At 45.9% G+C, this 20270-nt stretch overlaps 1 protein-coding gene and 18 non-coding genes across 19 annotated transcripts in view; 6 read left to right on the top strand and 13 right to left on the bottom strand.

Moving 5' to 3' along the window:
• The window catches only part of LOC141326018 (uncharacterized), a 301935-nt gene that overhangs the window by 96861 nt on the left and 184804 nt on the right, over positions 1-20270 (top strand). The window contains exon 5 of the mRNA XM_073834727.1: positions 4797-5136. Coding sequence (XP_073690828.1) covers positions 4797-5136 — 340 coding nt within the window. The remainder of the gene's footprint in view (positions 1-4796; positions 5137-20270) is intronic.
• On the bottom strand, positions 10018-10099 carry trnas-uga (transfer RNA serine (anticodon UGA)). Its single transcript has one exon. It is a non-coding gene; the product is annotated as a tRNA-Ser (tRNA).
• On the top strand, positions 10940-11052 carry LOC141327343 (U5 spliceosomal RNA). The gene has a single exon (XR_012354644.1). It is a non-coding gene; the product is annotated as a U5 spliceosomal RNA (small nuclear RNA).
• trnah-gug (transfer RNA histidin (anticodon GUG)) lies at positions 11360-11431 on the bottom strand. The gene has a single exon. It is a non-coding gene; the product is annotated as a tRNA-His (tRNA).
• trnas-aga (transfer RNA serine (anticodon AGA)) lies at positions 11587-11668 on the bottom strand. The gene has a single exon. It is a non-coding gene; the product is annotated as a tRNA-Ser (tRNA).
• trnak-uuu (transfer RNA lysine (anticodon UUU)) lies at positions 11922-11994 on the bottom strand. Its single transcript has one exon. It is a non-coding gene; the product is annotated as a tRNA-Lys (tRNA).
• trnas-uga (transfer RNA serine (anticodon UGA)) lies at positions 12172-12253 on the bottom strand. The gene has a single exon. It is a non-coding gene; the product is annotated as a tRNA-Ser (tRNA).
• LOC141327388 (U5 spliceosomal RNA) lies at positions 13092-13206 on the top strand. Its single transcript, XR_012354688.1, has one exon. It is a non-coding gene; the product is annotated as a U5 spliceosomal RNA (small nuclear RNA).
• Positions 13567-13638, bottom strand: trnah-gug (transfer RNA histidin (anticodon GUG)). The gene has a single exon. It is a non-coding gene; the product is annotated as a tRNA-His (tRNA).
• On the bottom strand, positions 13794-13875 carry trnas-aga (transfer RNA serine (anticodon AGA)). Its single transcript has one exon. It is a non-coding gene; the product is annotated as a tRNA-Ser (tRNA).
• Positions 14139-14211, bottom strand: trnak-uuu (transfer RNA lysine (anticodon UUU)). The gene has a single exon. It is a non-coding gene; the product is annotated as a tRNA-Lys (tRNA).
• On the bottom strand, positions 14389-14470 carry trnas-uga (transfer RNA serine (anticodon UGA)). Its single transcript has one exon. It is a non-coding gene; the product is annotated as a tRNA-Ser (tRNA).
• On the top strand, positions 15309-15423 carry LOC141327387 (U5 spliceosomal RNA). The gene has a single exon (XR_012354687.1). It is a non-coding gene; the product is annotated as a U5 spliceosomal RNA (small nuclear RNA).
• trnak-uuu (transfer RNA lysine (anticodon UUU)) lies at positions 16345-16417 on the bottom strand. The gene has a single exon. It is a non-coding gene; the product is annotated as a tRNA-Lys (tRNA).
• trnas-uga (transfer RNA serine (anticodon UGA)) lies at positions 16595-16676 on the bottom strand. The gene has a single exon. It is a non-coding gene; the product is annotated as a tRNA-Ser (tRNA).
• On the top strand, positions 17514-17629 carry LOC141327347 (U5 spliceosomal RNA). The gene has a single exon (XR_012354648.1). It is a non-coding gene; the product is annotated as a U5 spliceosomal RNA (small nuclear RNA).
• Positions 18551-18623, bottom strand: trnak-uuu (transfer RNA lysine (anticodon UUU)). Its single transcript has one exon. It is a non-coding gene; the product is annotated as a tRNA-Lys (tRNA).
• trnas-uga (transfer RNA serine (anticodon UGA)) lies at positions 18801-18882 on the bottom strand. Its single transcript has one exon. It is a non-coding gene; the product is annotated as a tRNA-Ser (tRNA).
• LOC141327444 (U5 spliceosomal RNA) lies at positions 19721-19835 on the top strand. Its single transcript, XR_012354740.1, has one exon. It is a non-coding gene; the product is annotated as a U5 spliceosomal RNA (small nuclear RNA).

Raw genomic sequence — 20270 nt, 5'->3', positions numbered from 1 at the left:
AAAACAAGGAACACGCTTATTTTCCACCTGTCCTACGTCTCAGCGGAAAATTTCTAAATCTTTACTGCAGTTTAAATTCTTTACGCAACAACTCAAAGTTATGCTTTCATTCATTCCAGACTGGCAGCCACAATAAAGCATACAGTACACAATAAACTGTTTCTCTGTCTTCTGTCTATTTCTTCCGGATAAAATAGAACAAAATACACATACAGAATGACTTGTTTTATGTTCAAATAGTTAGATGTGTTTGCCTTATAATTCTCCACCATATTATGTAGTAATTAGCTCAAATTTATAATGATTCAAATAAGGAATCGAATCGAAAGATTCGAAACTTGATTAAATTGATTCAGAATTAATAGATTACACTTCTTAACCATTCGTCCAGCAAAGTGGTCAATTCAGCATAATGTATTAACTCAAAAGGTTTATATTATGTTCCTGGCCAAGATCACAAATAAATCAAAATATTACGTTAGGAAATTTTAAAGCTGAGGTAGCTTGATCTAAACACAGATAGAACTTTTGTGAACAAGTCAAGACACTTCTTTTAATGAAACAATGATTTATTGAACTACTCTAAGACACAACGCTAATCTACTAAACACACACACACACACACACACACACACACACACACACACACACACACACACACACACACACATTCACACTCATACAGTTCCGGGGATGAGAAATTACTGAGTTGAAGAGAACCCCAAATGTTCTAGTATCTTAACTAGTTCTTAGATCGCAACCTTAGAAAATCACAAAAGCAGAGACTTAGCTTTTAACTACTTAGGGAGTATTTTGCACCAGTTTCAGTGAAGTAAAGAGAGATCTTGTTACTTGCATTAGTGCCGGGAACGGGGGTTCCGGGGGCTCGTCTGAGCGAAAGTTCTGGTTGGTTGCTGGTCGATGAAGTCTTTGGGAGATCCTTCGAAGTTGAGGATTGGGTTGCTGGAGCCGATCTTTCGGTTGCCTGGTTACGCAGGTTGATGCGTTCGGAGCTCTTCTGTATCAGAGTTGCGAGACTTTGAAGAGTTTGGCAGTCACGAAGTTTCAGTTTGTTCTGTAGAGTTTTGATGGCACCGTCGCGTGCTTGGTCGAGTGGTAGAGCGCAGATGGAAAAGCACTCAAACCACAAGAGGCGAAAGGCGTGAGGCGAGAGCTGGGAGCTCTGAGTTCGCTGAGTTCTTGCTGAGTTCGCCTAGTTCTGTTAGGAACATGAAGTTTTAAACGGGCCGCTAGGGCACGTCCCACGATGCTGGGATCCAATGGCATTGCTGAAGGGGCGGGTCACGCCACCCCCTTTCCGTCCTGTAATTCCTTCTGGTACGTAACTTATTAGGATATGGATTTCTCTGCAATTTTTGTTATTAACTTCAATAACTATTTCGATGCATAAAGTATACACAATATCATTTCCTCGTTCATTTTGCTGTGGATCATTCATCCAGACAATTCATTACATATCAAATAAGGCCATATTGCTTGCATGCTAATACATTTGATAACTTCCTTTCCCAAAGGCATATAATGCATAGATTAAACTCCAGTCATCACATAAAACACAGCAGGCATATAAAAGAGAACATACTGTTGCTCTAATAGCAATACTAATAAGTTGATTGTCTCTTAAAGTTTGTCTTTGCAGTGTACGTATCTCTATTGAGAGACGGGGTGTTTTGGAATGTCAGAGGAGAGGGGGACAGGAAGTCCGAAAAACCATGTGAGTCACGCTGGACGCATCATGTGCCATGCCAGCTTTATTTCAGAAGACTGAAGGTTTGTTTCTTAGGTGCTCTGAGACAGAGAGTGTTTTCTTCTCTCTGGATGCGTAAGACGCAGATCTCGACAAAAGCGGTCCATACAATTAGCGTCTGGTGATCATCATGTGATGGTCATGTGTCAATTTTGTGACTGAGAAAGAGGGTCCTTTTGTTTCTTTGGAATATGGCCATTTCTGTTTTGTACGTTGTTCGCCCAAGATTCCTACAACAGTCGTGGCCAAAAGTTTTGAGAATGACACAAATATTAGTTTTCACAAAGTTTGCTGCTCAACTGCTTTTAGATCTTTGTTTCAGTTGTTTCTGTGATGTACTGAAATATAATTACAAGCTCTTCATACGTTTCAAAGGCTTTTATCGACAATTACATGACATTTATGCTCTCATGCTCTCAATCAACTTCTGGGCCAAATCCTGACTGATAGCAACCCATTCTTTCATAATCATTTCTTGGAGTTTGTCAGAATTAGTGGGTTTTTGTTTGTCCACCCGCCTCTTGAGGATTGACCACAAGTTTTAAGATCTGGGGAGTTTCCAGGCCATGGACCCAAAATGTCAACGTTTTGATCCCCGAGCCACTTAGTTATCACTTTTGCCTTATGGCACGGTGCTCCATCGTGCTGGAAAATGCATTGTTCTTCACCAAACTGTTGTTGGATTGTTGGAAGAAGTTGCTGTTGGAGGGTGTTTTGGTACCATTCTTTATTCATGGCTGTGTTTTTGGGCAAAATTGTGAGTGAGCGCACTCCCTTGGATGAGAAGCAACCCCACTCATGAATGTCTCAGGATACTTTACTGTTGGCATGACACAGGACTGATGGTAGCGCTCACCTTTTCTTCTCCGGACAAGCCTTTTTCCAGATGCCCCAAACCATCGGAAAGAGGCTTCATCGGAGAATATGACTTTGCCCCAGTCCTCAGCAGTCCATTCGCCATACTTTTTGCAGAAGATCAATCTGTCCCTGATGTTTTTTTTGGAGAGAAGTGGCTTCTTTGCTTCCCTTCTTGACACCAGGCCATCTTCCAAAAGTCTTGGCCTCACTGTGCGTGCAGATGCGCTCACACCTGCCTGCTGCCATTCCTGCACTGTTGGCACTCCGATCCCGCAGCTGAATCCTCTTTAGGAGACAATCCTGGCGCTTGCTGGACTTTCTTGGACACCCTGAAGCTTTCTTAACAATGCAGTGGAAAGTTTTTTTCGGGATTAAGTTAATTTTCATGGCAAAGAAGGACTATGCAATTCATCTGATCACTCTTCATAACATTCTGGAGTATATGCAAATTGCTATTATAAAAACTTAAACAGCAACTTTTCCAGTTTCCAATCTTTATGTAATTCTCAAAAGCAGCTTTACATTTCCGCCGGTCTTAATACACGATACAACTACAGAAGAGTCAAGTTTTAAATAGGACAAATATCGAAACTCGTTGGTCATTTTTGAACGCGATGCTACTGGTCTAATAGGATTCAATGATTTATGCTACACTATGCTAAAAGTGATATTTCCAGAACAGGAGAACGGCTGAATGGATCCTGCCTGAGTGAAGTAGAACAAAAGGATCTCAAAATTTCTTTGAGATCCAAAGAAATTCAGGAAGTTTGGGGGGCAAACACTTTTTCACACAGGGCCATGTGGGTTTGGATTTCCCTTCATAATAAAAAACTTCATCCAGAAACTGTATGTTGTGTTTACTTGTGTTATCTTTGATTAAAATTTTAATTTGTTTGATGATCTGAAACAAAGTGTGACACATGCAAAAAAATAAAAAAAATAAAATCAGGAAGGGGGCCAACACTTTCCACACCACTGTATGTGTTTATTGTTTTAAAGGTGCCATAGAATGGAAAACTGTGTTTACCTTGGCATAGTTAAATAATAACAGTTCGGTAGAAAGACATGACATACCATGAGTCTCAAACAGCATTGTTTCCTCCTTCTTAAATAAATGTGGTGTTTGCAAAAGACCACCGAAAAATAGGTCAATTCCAACATAACACCGACTGTTACGCAATAGTCCCGATCATTAATGGTGCGTCCACACCGGACGCGAATGAAGTGACAAGTGCGAGTGATTTACACGTTAAGTCAATGCAAAGACGCGAATAGTCATCCTGCGGCACGAAACGCGCAAATGAAGCGGCGCGCATTGAGTGTTTCAAGCGAGTTGAAAAATCTTAACTTTATGGAATTTTATGGAAACGGGAATAAAAAAGATTTTTCTTGGAAGAAAGTGAGTGAGGAGGTCGGACAATCTGGTGAATTTTTAAAAAACGCTCTTTACTCAATTTGACCTACACATATATACATATTGAGACTACAAGCAAGCTAAAGCTGGCAATTTGAGCTCATTCACCTATTTTACAACTACTTTCCCGCTGACGAGTGGCAGAAGCCCCTCCCATGAAGCGAATTTGGTAACATAATTTCCCCCTTAATAAAACCTCAGAAAGAATTGTTTGATGAATTTTTCATCTGACGGTTGAGTGGGGAGTTTATCCCCTTTTCTTTTTTTTTTCTAAATTTGTTTCTAAATTTTATTCCCTAGGAGATAAAAATGGTACAGAAACATTGAGGTTAGTCTATATATAGATTATAGATATATATATAGATCCTAAACTCTGTCATTAGATTTTCTAGATTTTTTTTTTATAAATTGTATAACGGCCAGCCTAAACTCTGTAGGGTACCGGCTGAGCAGGATCACGCTTGGACACCCTGGTATAGGATCTAACATACATGAAAGAGGAGAGAGAAGATCTGAATGAAACTGAAGAGAAAGTTCAGTTTGAGAATCTTCATGATTTTGTATCTGGAGAAAAATCTTTTTGTTCTTTAGAGTCTGAAAAAACTTCTAAACAAAAAAGAGCTCAAACTACAGGAACTATGAGTTATTTTTCTTGCGTTCAGTGTGAAAACAGTTTCTCTCAAAAAGGAAGAATTCACACTGGAGAGAAGCATTACAGTGTGGGAAGAGTTTCACTCTAAAAGGACACCTTAACAGACACATGAAAGTTCACACTGGAGAGAAGCCTTACACCTGCCAACAGTGTGGAAAGAGTTTTAATCAAAAAGAAAGCCTTAACAGACACATGAGAGTCCACACTGGAGAGAAGCCTTACTCATGCAAACTGTGTGGAAAAAGTTTCAGTGAAAAAGGAACCCTTAACAAGCACATGAGAGTTCATACTGGAGAGAAGCCTTACTCATGCAAACTGTGTGGAAAGAGTTTTAATCAAAAAGGACACCTTAACAAGCACATGAGAGTTCATACTGGAGAGAAGCCTTACACATGCTCTCAGTGTGGAAACTGTTTTAGTCTAAAAGGAAGCCTTAACAGGCACATGAAAATTCATAATAGAGAGTAGCCTAACATATCCCCTTAGTGTAGAAAGAGTTTCAAACAAAATGTATATAATGTAACATTCTATTTCACATTTTAAAGCATTATGTTTTGTCCATAGTACACTTTAAGCAAAGTCAACACAATATAGCTAGTTGACACTGTAATGCATAAAAGAGCAAGGAATAATTAGGAATATGGACAATGCGTTTGCTCTGTCTACAATGTAAGAACTTCACATTTGTATATCATGAATTGAAAAGAGATCTCACAGGAAGTGCAGTTTTTTGGTTGAAACACAATAAAGGACATTGTTAGCATTTTTAACATCACTGTTTCGGGTTAAAACTACAACCCTTGTTCCCTGAGAAAGGGAAGGAGACACAAGGACATACAGAGACAGGCTCCTCCCTCCATCGTCTCCACCTTGGACTCTGTTGGTCATCCTCCTCCCGGATATCCATTCTTCTCCTTCTGTTGTTCCATCAGAGCAAGGATGCGCCTTCCAGAAGGGGGATGATATGCCAGGAATATGGACCTGTTTCTGTTTCTGTGTGCCCTTTTTTGGTCCTGTTCCTTTTCTTTAGTCCAGTTCGTCATTCTGTGCACCTGTGTTCCCAGTTACCCCTTATATTAAAATCAAAGTCTGTGCATTCTGTCTCTGTTGGGTCTCTATCGTCCAATATGTGTGTCTTCCCTGTTCAAGTATTGAAGCAATTTTATATTTTATTAAGCACTGTCACCCCGTCTATAACATCTCCGCAATTTACCCTGACTCCAACGCTGGATGGTGTTTGTCCCGATGGAGCCGGAGTGTGTGCTGTCCCTGGCTGTCGGTGGGGATCGCCTGGGGAGGTGCGGAGGGGTGACGGGACTGGTCCGTCCATGGAGACGCGGCGCTGGCTAATGAATCGACAGGTGAACTTGGGCAGCGGCTGAAGTTACCAATTTTGGACAAAGTGGAAAATGCAGAGCTGTGCTGTCTAGCAGGAGCAAAGGCAGTGGCAGTACAGGTCCTTTTAAAAAAATTAGCATATTGTGATAAAGTTAATTATTTTCTGTAATGTACTGATAAACATTAGACTTTAACATATTTTAGATTCATTAAACACAACTGAAGTAGTTTAAGCCTTTTATTGTTTTAATATTGATGATTTTGGCATATAGCTTATGAAAACCCAAAATTCCTATCTCAAAAAATTAGCATATCATGAAAAGGTTCTCTAAACGAGCCATTAACCTAATCATCTGAATCAACTAATTAACTCTAAACACCTGCAAAAGATTACTGAGGCTTTTGAAAAATCCCAGCCTGGTTCATTACTCAAAACCGCAATCATGGGTAAGACTGCCGACCTGACTGCTGTCCAGAAGGCCATCATTGACACCCTCAAGCAAGAGGGTTAGACACAGAAAGAAATTTCTGAACGAATAGGCTGTTCCCAGAGTGCTGTTTCAAGGCACCTCAGTGGGAAGTCTGTGGGAAGGAAAAAGTGTGGCAGAAAACGCTGCACAACGAGAAGAGGTGACCGGACCCTGAGGAAGATTGTGGAGAAGGACCGATTCCAGACCTTGGGGGACCTGCGGAAGCAGTGGACTGAGTCTGGAGTAGAAACATCCAGAGTCACCGTGTACAGGCGTGTGCAGGAAATGGGCTACAGAGAAGCAGCACTGGACTGTTGCTCAGTGGTCCAAAGTACTTTTTTCGGATGAAAGCAAATTTTGCATGTCATTCGGAAATCAAGGTGCCAGAGTCTGGAGGAAGACTGGGGAGAGGGAAATGCCAAAATGCCTGAAGTCCAGTGTCAAGTACCCACAGTCAGTGATGGTCTGGGGTGCCATGTCAGCTGCTGGTGTTGGTCCACTGTGTTTTATCAAGGGCAGGGTCAATGTAGCTAGCTATCAGGAGATTTTGGAGCACTTCATGCTTCCATCTGCTGAAAAGCTTTATGGAGATGAAGATTTAATTTTTCAGCACGACCTAGCACCTGCTCACAGTGCCAAAACCACTGGTAAATGGTTCACTGACCATGGTATTACTGTGCTCAATTGGCCTGCCAACTCTCCTGACCTGAACCCCATAGAGAATCTGTGGGATATTGTGAAGAGAAAGTTGAGAGACGCAAGACCCAACACTCTGGATGAGCTTAAGGCCGCTATCGAAGCATCCTGGGCCTCCATAACACCTCAGCAGTGCCACAGGCTGATTGCCTCCATGCCACGCCGCATTGAAGCAGTCATTTCTGCACAAGGATTCCCGACCAAGTATTGAGTGCATAACTGAACATAATTATTTGAATGTTGACTTTTTTTGTATTAAAAACACTTTTCTTTTATTGCTCAGATGAAATATGCTAATTTTTTTAAAATTTTGGGGTTTTCATGAGCTGTACGCCAAAATCATCAATATTAAAACAATAAAAGGCTTGAACTACTTCAGTTGTGTGTAATGAATCTAAAATATATGAAAGTCTCATGTTTATCAGTACATTAAAGAAAATAATGAACTTTATCACAATATGCTAAGTTTTTTTAAAAGGACCTGTAGTGTTTGATCAGTCTGAGATCACTTACATGGACACTGAGGTAAGTTCTATGCCTCACATTAATCCTTATATGCCAGTTACAGATTGTCATTACCGTAATGGCCCGTCTGCAATAACGGACGAAGGCCAACAACGGACAAATGCCAACAGAGTTTTACGAGGGCTAAAAGGCATGCAATAAATCATGCAATATTGAAACAGAGGAAGTCAAGACTCTTTCAAACTGTGAATCATGCTAAAGTCATCTGGAACTCTGGGAATAAACTTAAAGGAATACTGGGAGGACATATAAATATAAGAAGTATATGACCAAAAATAGATCAGATACAGAATTTACTTATTGATTCCAATTTGGATTTTTTGTGTATATCTGAGACTTGGTTGAATCATAATGTTCTTACTGACCTAATTAATGTACCAGGCTATACTTGTTAAAGGAGAGATAGGGTCAGTGGAAGGGGTGGTGTTGTTTTAATTTATATAAGGGAGCATTTTAGATGTTTACAATTTGAACTGAAGGTGAACATGGAGTGGTTGGGATTAAATGTTATTCTTTCTCCAAATATGACATTTAATATAGTTGTGCTTTATAATCCTCCATGTCATGATGCAAAGTTTTATAATGAACTGAAGAATCTTCTTGCTCCTCTTGATAACTGCTGTGAATGTATGATGTCTGGTGATTTTAATATTAATTGGATGGTCAGCGTTGGGGAGTAACTAGTTACATGTAACGGCGTTACGTAATTTAATTACAAAATAAATGTAACAGTAATTCGTTACAGTTACTTCGAAAAATGTGTAATTAAATTACAGTTACTTATGAAAATGTTAAAGATTACAAATGGGGTTACATCTAGAAATTTTCTTTAAAAATCTGGGATATGTTGAATAATATTAATCTGTTGCTTTGCCTGTTTTTGAAATGCACGATGCCTTCTGCTAAGGCCATTTATTAAAGCGGTGCTATTCTGATGCTTTTGATTGGTTTGAATTTGGGGTGCACCACGTCTGCCAATTAGGTTAATCCTCCTTGTGTGTTGGAGACCAATATTAAAAACATTCATAACAAATTAGCTAGCCTGCTAGCTGCCTTTACCAGACACACTTGTATTTATGAACCCTTTTACAAAAAAAATCTAATTTTTTCTCCTTGAATTTTGAGTGTCATTTGTAAAATCAGTGTTTAGACTACTGCGTGATTTTCAGCTGAAACGTGACTAAACTGCAGCAGATTTTCATCCTTCAAATCATTAGTTTATTTTCGAATAATATAGATCTATTTTTCTCAAGGGCTTGAAACTTTTCTCTATAATGATCGATGTTGACCTAACGTGCCACCTAGTGGACAAATCTCTCAATTAGTTTGTGCCATTTTGTTTTGCAAAATCGAGCTATTATCTAGTGAAGCACCCCAATTGGTCACTGAATCTAAGCAGTGTTTTAGATGAAATGTAACTTTATTTAAAAAAAAAAAAAACAATACCATGGATTTTATGACACAGCTTCAATGATGGAGTCTGTTTGGATTTGGCAGTATCTATTCTAGAATCTATTCTTTCTTCTGTTAGTGAGAAATAATTATTAGCCCTGTATGGTATAATGATTTCCCTTCACACATAGTGGTAAAAAAATTAAAAAATAATAGTATGCAGATTTTTTAAAAAAAATTATTATATCAATCAGAAGAAAAAAAAAACGTGTTTTTACTACATTATTATAATCTAGAATTGTGTTTTCTCTTAAATATAACTAAAAATAATTATCTATTATTTTAAATAATTTAGATATTTAAAGAAATATTTTTTTAAGATTTAAGTTTTTCAAGGCATTGTTACTTGCCAGTGTGTCCTGTAATAGCTATGCAAAATTTTGATTTTGTAACAACAGTAAACAATTTTTTTGTTATAAGGTCTGGTTTTGTGATGGCTGTACTTTAAAATCAAATTAATATAATCTTAATTCAAGTGATGAAAGATTTTGAAATTCTAACAGTAAACTACTGTAAGGTCACACCTGCTTGATATAAATGAAAAAAAAAAACTCATTCAGCGGCGCGATTGATGGCCAATTGGCTCTTTCCTCTTGGTAGGAATTGATTGGCTGCTTTGCCCCACTTGTTCGAAGCTTTAGGATTTGCGTTAGGACCTGTTCGGTTGTAGTTACAAAGGAGTATGCACCTCGTTCGGACTTCGTTCAGAAATGTTCAGACGACGTTCGAAAGTATTCAAATATAGTTAGGAAACGTTAAGCCGGCTGATTGCTGGAAGGTACGGCCACAACTACGGCGGCCCCCGATGTCCTCTGTCCCGTTGTTGACCTCAAAGTTGCCCGACCGTAGTCAGCAGGGTTCGAACCTGCGCGGGCAGACCCCAATGGATTTCAAGTCCATCGCCTTAACCTCTCGGCCACGACTACGCCTGCATGTGGACTGCCTACTCTCTTGTCTCGAGGCGGGCAGCACAGGATGCCGCCGAGCTTCAGGCGCAAAATCCAACTAAAGGGTGAGTTGGCAAAAAGAAGCTGGACGTCCCCGTCGCTCAACGACAAAGGGCTGCCATGACCCGGATTCGAGCATTCTTTTCTGACCGCTTAAATCTGGCACTGAGTGCCTGCGTTGGTGGTATTGTGGTGAGCATAGCTGCCTTCCCAGCGGTTGACCCGGGTTCGATTCCCGGCCACCGCAGTGTTTTCGGCTGCGGTTGACCTCGAAGCAGAACTCCTTCTGTGACCTCTGTCTGCACCAATAGCTTTTGGATGAGTCGTTCAACAGCAGCAAAGAACTAGGTCTCCCCATTGGGGAATCTAACCCCAGTCTTCCACGTGACAGGGGGAGATACTGTCCACCATACTAACGAAGAGTTGGGCTTGCTGTTCTTCGCTCCCAGCACACGCGACTGCACCCAACTTGCCAAAACGAGCCCCTACTCCATGAAATACCAGATTGACCCACCACGAGCTAAAGTCTCTCAATATCTTGAATGCTACACATTACAGTGGGTCATTGCTTGGACCGCTTTATTTCATTTTATATTTTTTTTGGCCTCTAATACATGGGCATGAAAAAAGAGATGACATTACCTTGATCGGATTTGTGAATACTGGGTGAGGGAAGGGACTTTCGTAACTTTCACTTCTCCCATTTGGAGTGAGGGGGGTGACGAAAATCATGTTGGCAGGTGTCGGCACCCTAGATTACCCTTGGTGAGCGTAGTGGTTTACCACAGTGAGCGCACAGGTCCAAGGGCATAGAGACACATCTCGAGTTTCTCGTCATCAGCGCATAAATCTTTCGCCTTTTACTAAAGATTTCCGTGGAGGGGAACCTTTGCGAGTGACCTGTATTTTTGGGGCTCTGCTCACAGCAGAGCTACACTAGAGTGTCAAGAGCAGAGTCAATCTGGCCACCCGCCAGCGTGCAGTGGAACGAAGCGCGCCTCGTCATGGTCTGTGTTTGCAGCCTTTGCGCTTCCAGCTTCGCAGCTTCAAATTTCTTTAGCCAGCATGGAAAGACAACGCTCTACTCTTTTGGCCCTATCAGTGACTCGTGCGCTTCGAACCTTCTTTGTTGACCCCGAAAGCCAGCCTCTGCTGCCTGCGTTGTTGGTATAGTTTAACTGGCACCGCACCCGTACGAAAAATGGAGGTGGCAGAAAGGAGCTCAGTGAACAAAAAGCCTGCCGTGACCCGGATTCGAACCGGGGTTGCTGCGGCCACAACGCAGAGTACTCTCCACTATACGATCACGGCGCCCCACTGGCTCACATCTGGTGGTGCCGGACGTCCGAATTGAAAAAAAAAGGACTAGCGGCGCTTTTTATTACTGTGGAGAGAGGGCACACAAATCCGTGCTAGGGACACGGAAGAAAAGGGCCCGGCCACTTCTCCTCAGCACCGGCGAAGAGCGTAGTCGGCAGGATTCGAACCTGCGCGGGGAGACCCCAATGGATTTCTAGTCCATCGCCTTAACCACTCGGCCACGACTACGGCGGCCCTGACGTCCTCTGTCCCGTTGTCAACCTCAAAGTTGGCTGAAAAAAACAATGAACTGGCTACCGCTTTACTGAAATCGCCTAGCATAAAACTCCTAAAGGGGAAAACAGCCCACCACAAGCAACGAAACATTCATGAAGGGGCAGCATAGCAAACACTCTATCACATCTTTAAGCGTACGCCGCCACACGGCAGAGCTGGACCGGCACGACTGCAAGCTGAGGGCGACAACAAGAAGATAGCCCTTCGCCCGAACAGGGACTTGAACCCTGGACCCTCAGATTAAAAGTCTGATGCTCTACCGACTGAGCTATCCAGGCTCTTGTGTTTTGTGCGCCTCTTACTTTTTATATAAGAACACTTTCTCCACAAGCCGCCCAGCAGAAGCTCACTTGCCACAGGAGCTACGGGACAAAGGCCGCACGCAATTACGTCAGAGAGAGCGAAGGCCAAACCACCGTCGCAAAAAGCTAAAGGCAAAAGTGGGAATGCCCGACCGTAGTCGGCAGGGTTCGAACCTGCGCGGGGAGACCCCAATGGATTTCAAGTCCATCGCCTTAACCTCTCGGCCACGACTACGCCTGCATGGGGACCGCCTGCTCTCGTCTCGAGGCGGGCAGCACAGGATGCCGCCGAGCTTCAGGCGCAAAATCCAACTGAAGGGTGAGTTGGCAAAAAGAAGCTGGACGTCCCCGTTGCTCAACGACAAAGGGCTGCCATGACCCGGATTCGAGCATTCTTATCTGACCGCTTAAATCCGGCACCAAGCGCCTGCGTTGGTGGTATTGTGGTGAGCATAGCTGCCTTCCAAGAAGTTGACCCTGGTTCGATTCCCGGCCAACGCACAGTTTTTGGCTGCGGTTGACCTCGAAGCAGAACTCCTTCTGTGACCTCTGTCTGCACCAAAAGCTTTTGGATGAGTCGTTCAACAGCAGCAAAGAACTAGGTCTCCTCGTTGGGGAATCTAACCCCGGTCTTCCACGTGACAGGGGGAGATACTGTCCACCATACTAACGAAGAGTTGCGCTTGCTGTTCTTCGCTCCCAGCACACGCGACTGCACCCAACTTGCCAAAACGAGCCCCTACTCCATGAAATACCAGATTGACCCGCCACGAGCTAAAGTCTCTCAATATCTTGAATGCTACACATTACAGTGGGTCATTATTTGGACCGCTTTATTTCATTTAATATTTTTTTTGGCCTCTAATACGGGGGCATGAAAAAAGAGATGACATTACCTTGATCGGGTTTGTGAATACTGGGTGAGGGAAGGGACTTTCATAACTTTTACTTCTCCCATTTGGGGTGAGGGGGGTGACGAAAATCATGTTGTCAGGTGTCGGCACCCTAGATTACCCTTGGTGAGCGTAGTGGTTTACCACAGTGAGCGCACAGGTCCAAGGGCATAGAGACACATCTCGAGTTTCTCGTCATCAGCGCATAAATCTTTCGCCTTTTACTAAAGATTTCCGTGGAGTGGAACCTTTGCGAGTGACCTGTATTTTTGGGGGCTCTGCTCACAGCAGAGCTACACTAGAGTGTCAAGAGCAGAGTCAATCTGGCCACCCGCCAGCGTGCAGTGGAACGAAGCGCGCCTCGTCATGGTCTGTGTTTGCAGCCTTTGCGCTTCCAGCTTCGCAGCTTCAAATTTCTTTAGCCAGCATGGAAAGACAACGCTCTCTCGTCCATGACGCGAGAAAAACTCTGGACGGGCTCAAACAAAGATGGCTTTTAGCTCTTTTGGCCCTATCAGTGACTCGTGCGCTTCGAGCCTTCTTTGTTGACCCCGAAAGCCAGCCTCTGCTGCCTGCGTTGTTGGTATAGTTTAACTGGCACCGCACCCGTGCGAAAAATGGAGGTGGCAGAAAGGAGCTCAGTGAACAAAAAGCCTGCCGTGACCCGGATTCGAACCGGGGGTGCTGCGGCCACAACGCAGAGTACTCTCCACTATACGATCACGGCGCCCCACTGGCTCACATCTGGTGGTGCCGGACGTCCGAATTGAAAAAAAAAGGACTAGCGGCGCTTTTTATTACTGTGGAGAGAGGGCACACAAATCCGTGCTAGGGACACGGAAGAAAAGGGCCCGGCCACTTCTCCTCAGCACCGGCGAAGAGCGTAGTCGGCAGGATTCGAACCTGCACGGGGAGACCCCAATGGATTTCTAGTCCATCGCCTTAACCACTCGGCCACGACTACAGCGGCCCTGACGTCCTCTGTCCCGTTGTCAACCTCAAAGTTGGCTGAAAAAACAATGAACTGGCTACCGCTTTACTGAAATTGCCTCGCATAAAACTCCTAAAGGGGAAAACAGCCCACCACAAGCAACGAAACATTCATGAAGGGGCAGCATAGCAAACACTCTATGTGAACTCTATCACATCTTTAAGCGTACGCCGCCACACGGCAGAGCTGGACCGGCACGACTGCAAGCTGAGGGCGACAACAAGAAGATAGCCCTTCGCCCGAACAGGGACTTGAACCCTGGACCCTCAGATTAAAAGTCTGATGCTCTACCGACTGAGCTATCCAGGCTCTTGTGTTTTGTGCGCCTCTTACTTTTTATATAAGAACACTTTCTCCACAAGCCGCCCAGCAGAAGCTCACTTGCCACAGGAGCTACGGGACAAAGGCCGCACGCAATTACGTCAGAGAGAGCGAAGGCCAAACCACCGTCGCAAAAAGCTAAAGGCAAAAGGGGGAATGCCCGACCGTAGTCGGCAGGGTTCGAACCTGCGCGGGGAGACCCCAATGGATTTCAAGTCCATCGCCTTAACCTCTCGGCCACGACTACGCCTGCATGGGGACCGCCTGCTCTCGTCTCGAGGCGGGCAGCACAGGATGCCGCCGAGCTTCAGGCGCAAAATCCAACTGAAGGGTGAGTTGGCAAAAAGAAGCTGGACGTCCCCGTCGCTCAACGACAAAGGGCTGCCATGACCCGGATTCAAGCATTCTTATCTGACCGCTTAAATCCGGCACCAAGCGCCTGCGTTGGTGGTATTGTGGTGAGCATAGCTGCCTTCCAAGAAGTTGACCCGGGTTCGATTCCCGGCCAACGCACAGTTTTTGGCTGCGGTTGACCTCGAAGCAGAACTCCTTCTGTGACCTCTGTCTGCACCAAAAGCTTTTGGATGAGTCGTTCAACAGCAGCAAAGAACTAGGTCTCCTCGTTGGGGAATCTAACCCCGGTCTTCCACGTGACAGGGGGAGATACTGTCCACCATACTAACGAAGAGTTGCGCTTGCTGTTCTTCGCTCCCAGCACACGCGACTGCACCCAACTTGCCAAAACGAGCCCCTACTCCATGAAATACCAGATTGACCCGCCACGAGCTAAAGTCTCTCAATATCTTGAATGCTACACATTACAGTGGGTCATTATTTGGACCGCTTTATTTCATTTAATATTTTTTTTGGCCTCTAATACGGGGGCATGAAAAAAGAGATGACATTACCTTGATCGGGTTTGTGAATACTGGGTGAGGGAAGGGACTTTCATAACTTTTACTTCTCCCATTTGGGGTGAGGGGGGTGACGAAAATCATGTTGTCAGGTGTCGGCACCCTAGATTACCCTTGGTGAGCGTAGTGGTTTACCACAGTGAGCGCACAGGTCCAAGGGCATAGAGACACATCTCGAGTTTCTCGTCATCAGCGCATAAATCTTTCGCCTTTTACTAAAGATTTCCGTGGAGTGGAACCTTTGCGAGTGACCTGTATTTTTGGGGGCTCTGCTCACAGCAGAGCTACACTAGAGTGTCAAGAGCAGAGTCAATCTGGCCACCCGCCAGCGTGCAGTGGAACGAAGCGCGCCTCGTCATGGTCTGTGTTTGCAGCCTTTGCGCTTCCAGCTTCGCAGCTTCAAATTTCTTTAGCCAGCATGGAAAGACAACGCTCTCTCGTCCATGACGCGAGAAAAACTCTGGACGGGCTCAAACAAAGATGGCTTTTAGCTCTTTTGGCCCTATCAGTGACTCGTGCGCTTCGAGCCTTCTTTGTTGACCCCGAAAGCCAGCCTCTGCTGCCTGCGTTGTTGGTATAGTTTAACTGGCACCGCACCCGTACGAAAAATGGAGGTGGCAGAAAGGAGCTCAGTGAACAAAAAGCCTGCCGTGACCCGGATTCGAACCGGAGGTGCTGCGGCCACAACGCAGAGTACTCTCCACTATACGATCACGGCGCCCCACTGGCTCACATCTGGTGGTGCCGGACGTCCGAATTGAAAAAAAAAGGACTAGCGGCGCTTTTTATTACTGTGGAGAGAGGGCACACAAATCCGTGCTAGGGACACGGAAGAAAAGGGCCCGGCCACTTCTCCTCAGCACCGGCGAAGAGCGTAGTTGCAGGATTCGAACCTGCGCGGGGAGACCCCAATGGATTTCTAGTCCATCGCCTTAACCACTCGGCCACAACTACGGCGGCCCTGACGTCCTCTGTCCCGTTGTCAACCTCAAAGTTGGCTGAAAAAAACAATGAACTGGCTACCGCTTTACTGAAATCGCCTCGCATAAAACTCCTAAAGGGGAAAACAGCCCACCACAAGCAACGAAACATTCATGAAGGGGCAGCATAGCAAACACTCTATCACATCTTTAAGCGTACGCCGCCACACGGCAGAGCTGGACCGGCACGACTGCAAGCTGAGGGCGACAACAAGAAGATAGCCCTTCGCCCGAACAGGGACTTGAACCCTGGACCCTCAGATTAAAAGTCTGATGCTCTACCGACTGAGCTATCCAGGCTCTTGTGTTTTGTGCGCCTCTTACTTTTTATATAAGAACACTTTCTCCACAAGCCGCCCAGCAGAAGCTCACTTGCCACAGGAGCTACGGGACAAAGGCCGCACGCAATTACGTCAGAGAGAGCGAAGGCCAAACCACCGTCGCAAAAAGCTAAAGGCAAAAGGGGGAATGCCCGACCGTAGTCGGCAGGGTTCGAACCTGCGCGGGGAGACCCCAATGGATTTCAAGTCCATCGCCTTAACCTCTCGGCCACGACTACGCCTGCATGGGGACCGCCTGCTCTCGTCTCGAGGCGGGCAGCACAGGATGCCGCCGAGCTTCAGGCGCAAAATCCAACTGAAGGGTGAGTTGGCAAAAAGAAGCTGGACGTCCCCGTCGCTCAACGACAAAGGGCTGCCATGACCCGGATTCAAGCATTCTTATCTGACCGCTTAAATCCGGCACCAAGCGCCTGCGTTGGTGGTATTGTGGTGAGCATAGCTGCCTTCCAAGAAGTTGACCCGGGTTCGATTCCCGGCCAACGCACAGTTTTTGGCTGCGGTTGACCTCGAAGCAGAACTCCTTCTGTGACCTCTGTCTGCACCAAAAGCTTTTGGATGAGTCGTTCAACAGCAGCAAAGAACTAGGTCTCCTCGTTGGGGAATCTAACCCCGGTCTTCCACGTGACAGGGGGAGATACTGTCCACCATACTAACGAAGAGTTGCGCTTGCTGTTCTTCGCTCCCAGCACACGCGACTGCACCCAACTTGCCAAAACGAGCCCCTACTCCATGAAATACCAGATTGACCCGCCACGAGCTAAAGTCTCTCAATATCTTGAATGCTACACATTACAGTGGGTCATTATTTGGACCGCTTTATTTCATTTAATATTTTTTTTGGCCTCTAATACGGGGGCATGAAAAAAGAGATGACATTACCTTGATCGGGTTTGTGAATACTGGGTGAGGGAAGGGACTTTCATAACTTTTACTTCTCCCATTTGGGGTGAGGGGGGTGACGAAAATCATGTTGTCAGGTGTCGGCACCCTAGATTACCCTTGGTGAGCGTAGTGGTTTACCACAGTGAGCGCACAGGTCCAAGGGCATAGAGACACATCTCGAGTTTCTCGTCATCAGCGCATAAATCTTTCGCCTTTTACTAAAGATTTCCGTGGAGTGGAACCTTTGTGAGTGACCTGTATTTTTGGGGGCTCTGCTCACAGCAGAGCTACACTAGAGTGTCAAGAGCAGAGTCAATCTGGCCACCCGCCAGCGTGCAGTGGAACGAAGCGCGCCTCGTCATGGTCTGTGTTTGCAGCCTTTGCGCTTCCAGCTTCGCAGCTTCAAATTTCTTTAGCCAGCATGGAAAGACAACGCTCTCTCGTCCATGACGCGAGAAAAACTCTGGACGGGCTCAAACAAAGATGGCTTTTAGCTCTTTTGGCCCTATCAGTGACTCGTGCGCTTCGAGCCTTCTTTGTTGACCCCGAAAGCCAGCCTCTGCTGCCTGCGTTGTTGGTATAGTTTAACTGGCACTGCACCCGTACGAAAAATGGAGGTGGCAGAAAGGAGCTCAGTGAACAAAAAGCCTGCCGTGACCCGGATTCGAACCGGAGGTGCTGCGGCCACAACGCAGAGTACTCTCCACTATACGATCACGGCGCCCCACTGGCTCACATCTGGTGGTGCCGGACGTCCGAATTGAAAAAAAAAGGACTAGCGGCGCTTTTTATTACTGTGGAGAGAGGGCACACAAATCCGTGCTAGGGACACGGAAGAAAAGGGCCCGGCCACTTCTCCTCAGCACCGGCGAAGAGCGTAGTTGCAGGATTCGAACCTGCGCGGGGAGACCCCAATGGATTTCTAGTCCATCGCCTTAACCACTCGGCCACAACTACGGCGGCCCTGACGTCCTCTGTCCCGTTGTCAACCTCAAAGTTGGCTGAAAAAAACAATGAACTGGCTACCGCTTTACTGAAATCGCCTCGCATAAAACTCCTAAAGGGGAAAACAGCCCACCACAAGCAACGAAACATTCATGAAGGGGCAGCATAGCAAACACTCTATCACATCTTTAAGCGTACGCCGCCACACGGCAGAGCTGGACCGGCACGACTGCAAGCTGAGGGCGACAACAAGAAGATAGCCCTTCGCCCGAACAGGGACTTGAACCCTGGACCCTCAGATTAAAAGTCTGATGCTCTACCAACTGAGCTATCCAGGCTCTTGTGTTTTGTGCGCCTCTTACTTTTTATATAAGAACACTTTCTCCACAAGCCGCCCAGCAGAAGCTCACTTGCCACAGGAGCTACGGGACAAAGGCCGCACGCAATTACGTCAGAGAGAGCGAAGGCCAAACCACCGTCGCAAAAAGCTAAAGGCAAAAGGGGGAATGCCCGACCGTAGTCGGCAGGGTTCGAACCTGCGCGGGGAGACCCCAATGGATTTCAAGTCCATCGCCTTAACCTCTCGGCCACGACTACGCCTGCATGGGGACCGCCTGCTCTCGTCTCGAGGCGGGCAGCACAGGATGCCGCCGAGCTTCAGGCGCAAAATCCAACTGAAGGGTGAGTTGGCAAAAAGAAGCTGGACGTCCCCGTTGCTCAACGACAAAGGGCTGCCATGACCCGGATTCGAGCATTCTTATCTGACCGCTTAAATCCGGCACCAAGCGCCTGCGTTGGTGGTATTGTGGTGAGCATAGCTGCCTTCCAAGAAGTTGACCCGGGTTCGATTCCCGGCCAACGCACAGTTTTTGGCTGCGGTTGACCTCGAAGCAGAACTCCTTCTGTGACCTCTGTCTGCACCAAAAGCTTTTGGATGAGTCGTTCAACAGCAGCAAAGAACTAGGTCTCCTCGTTGGGGAATCTAACCCCGGTCTTCCACGTGACAGGGGGAGATACTGTCCACCATACTAACGAAGAGTTGCGCTTGCTGTTCTTCGCTCCCAGCACACGCGACTGCACCCAACTTGCCAAAACGAGCCCCTACTCCATGAAATACCAGATTGACCCGCCACGAGCTAAAGTCTCTCAATATCTTGAATGCTACACATTACAGTGGGTCATTATTTGGACCGCTTTATTTCATTTAATATTTTTTTTGGCCTCTAATACGGGGGCATGAAAAAAGAGATGACATTACCTTGATCGGGTTTGTGAATACTGGGTGAGGGAAGGGACTTTCATAACTTTTACTTCTCCCATTTGGGGTGAGGGGGGTGACGAAAATCATGTTGTCAGGTGTCGGCACCCTAGATTACCCTTGGTGAGCGTAGTGGTTTACCACAGTGAGCGCACAGGTCCAAGGGCATAGAGACACATCTCGAGTTTCTCGTCATCAGCGCATAAATATTTTGCCTTTTACTAAAGATTTCCGTGGAGTGGAACCTTTGCGAGTGACCTGTATTTTTGGGGGCTCTGCTCACAGCAGAGCTACACTAGAGTGTCAAGAGCAGAGTCAATCTGGCCACCCGCCAGCGTGCAGTGGAACGAAGCGCGCCTCGTCATGGTCTGTGTTTGCAGCCTTTGCGCTTCCAGCTTCGCAGCTTCAAATTTCTTTAGCCAGCATGGAAAGACAACGCTCTCTCGTCCATGACGCGAGAAAAACTCTGGACGGGCTCAAACAAAGATGGCTTTTAGCTTTTTTGGCCCTATCAGTGACTCGTGCGCTTCGAGCCTTCTTTGTTGACCCCGAAAGCCAGCCTCTGCTGCCTGCGTTGTTGGTATAGTTTAACTGGCACCGCACCCGTACGAAAAATGGAGGTGGCAGAAAGGAGCTCAGTGAACAAAAAGCCTGCCGTGACCCGGATTCGAACCGGAGGTGCTGCGGCCACAACGCAGAGTACTCTCCACTATACGATCACGGCGCC

This window comes from Garra rufa, chromosome 2, assembly GCF_049309525.1.
Source record: "Garra rufa chromosome 2, GarRuf1.0, whole genome shotgun sequence".
Taxonomy (NCBI): domain Eukaryota; kingdom Metazoa; phylum Chordata; class Actinopteri; order Cypriniformes; family Cyprinidae; genus Garra; species Garra rufa.
The sequence above is the reverse complement of the archived record's forward strand: the minus strand, read 5'-3'. Positions and strand labels throughout refer to the sequence as shown.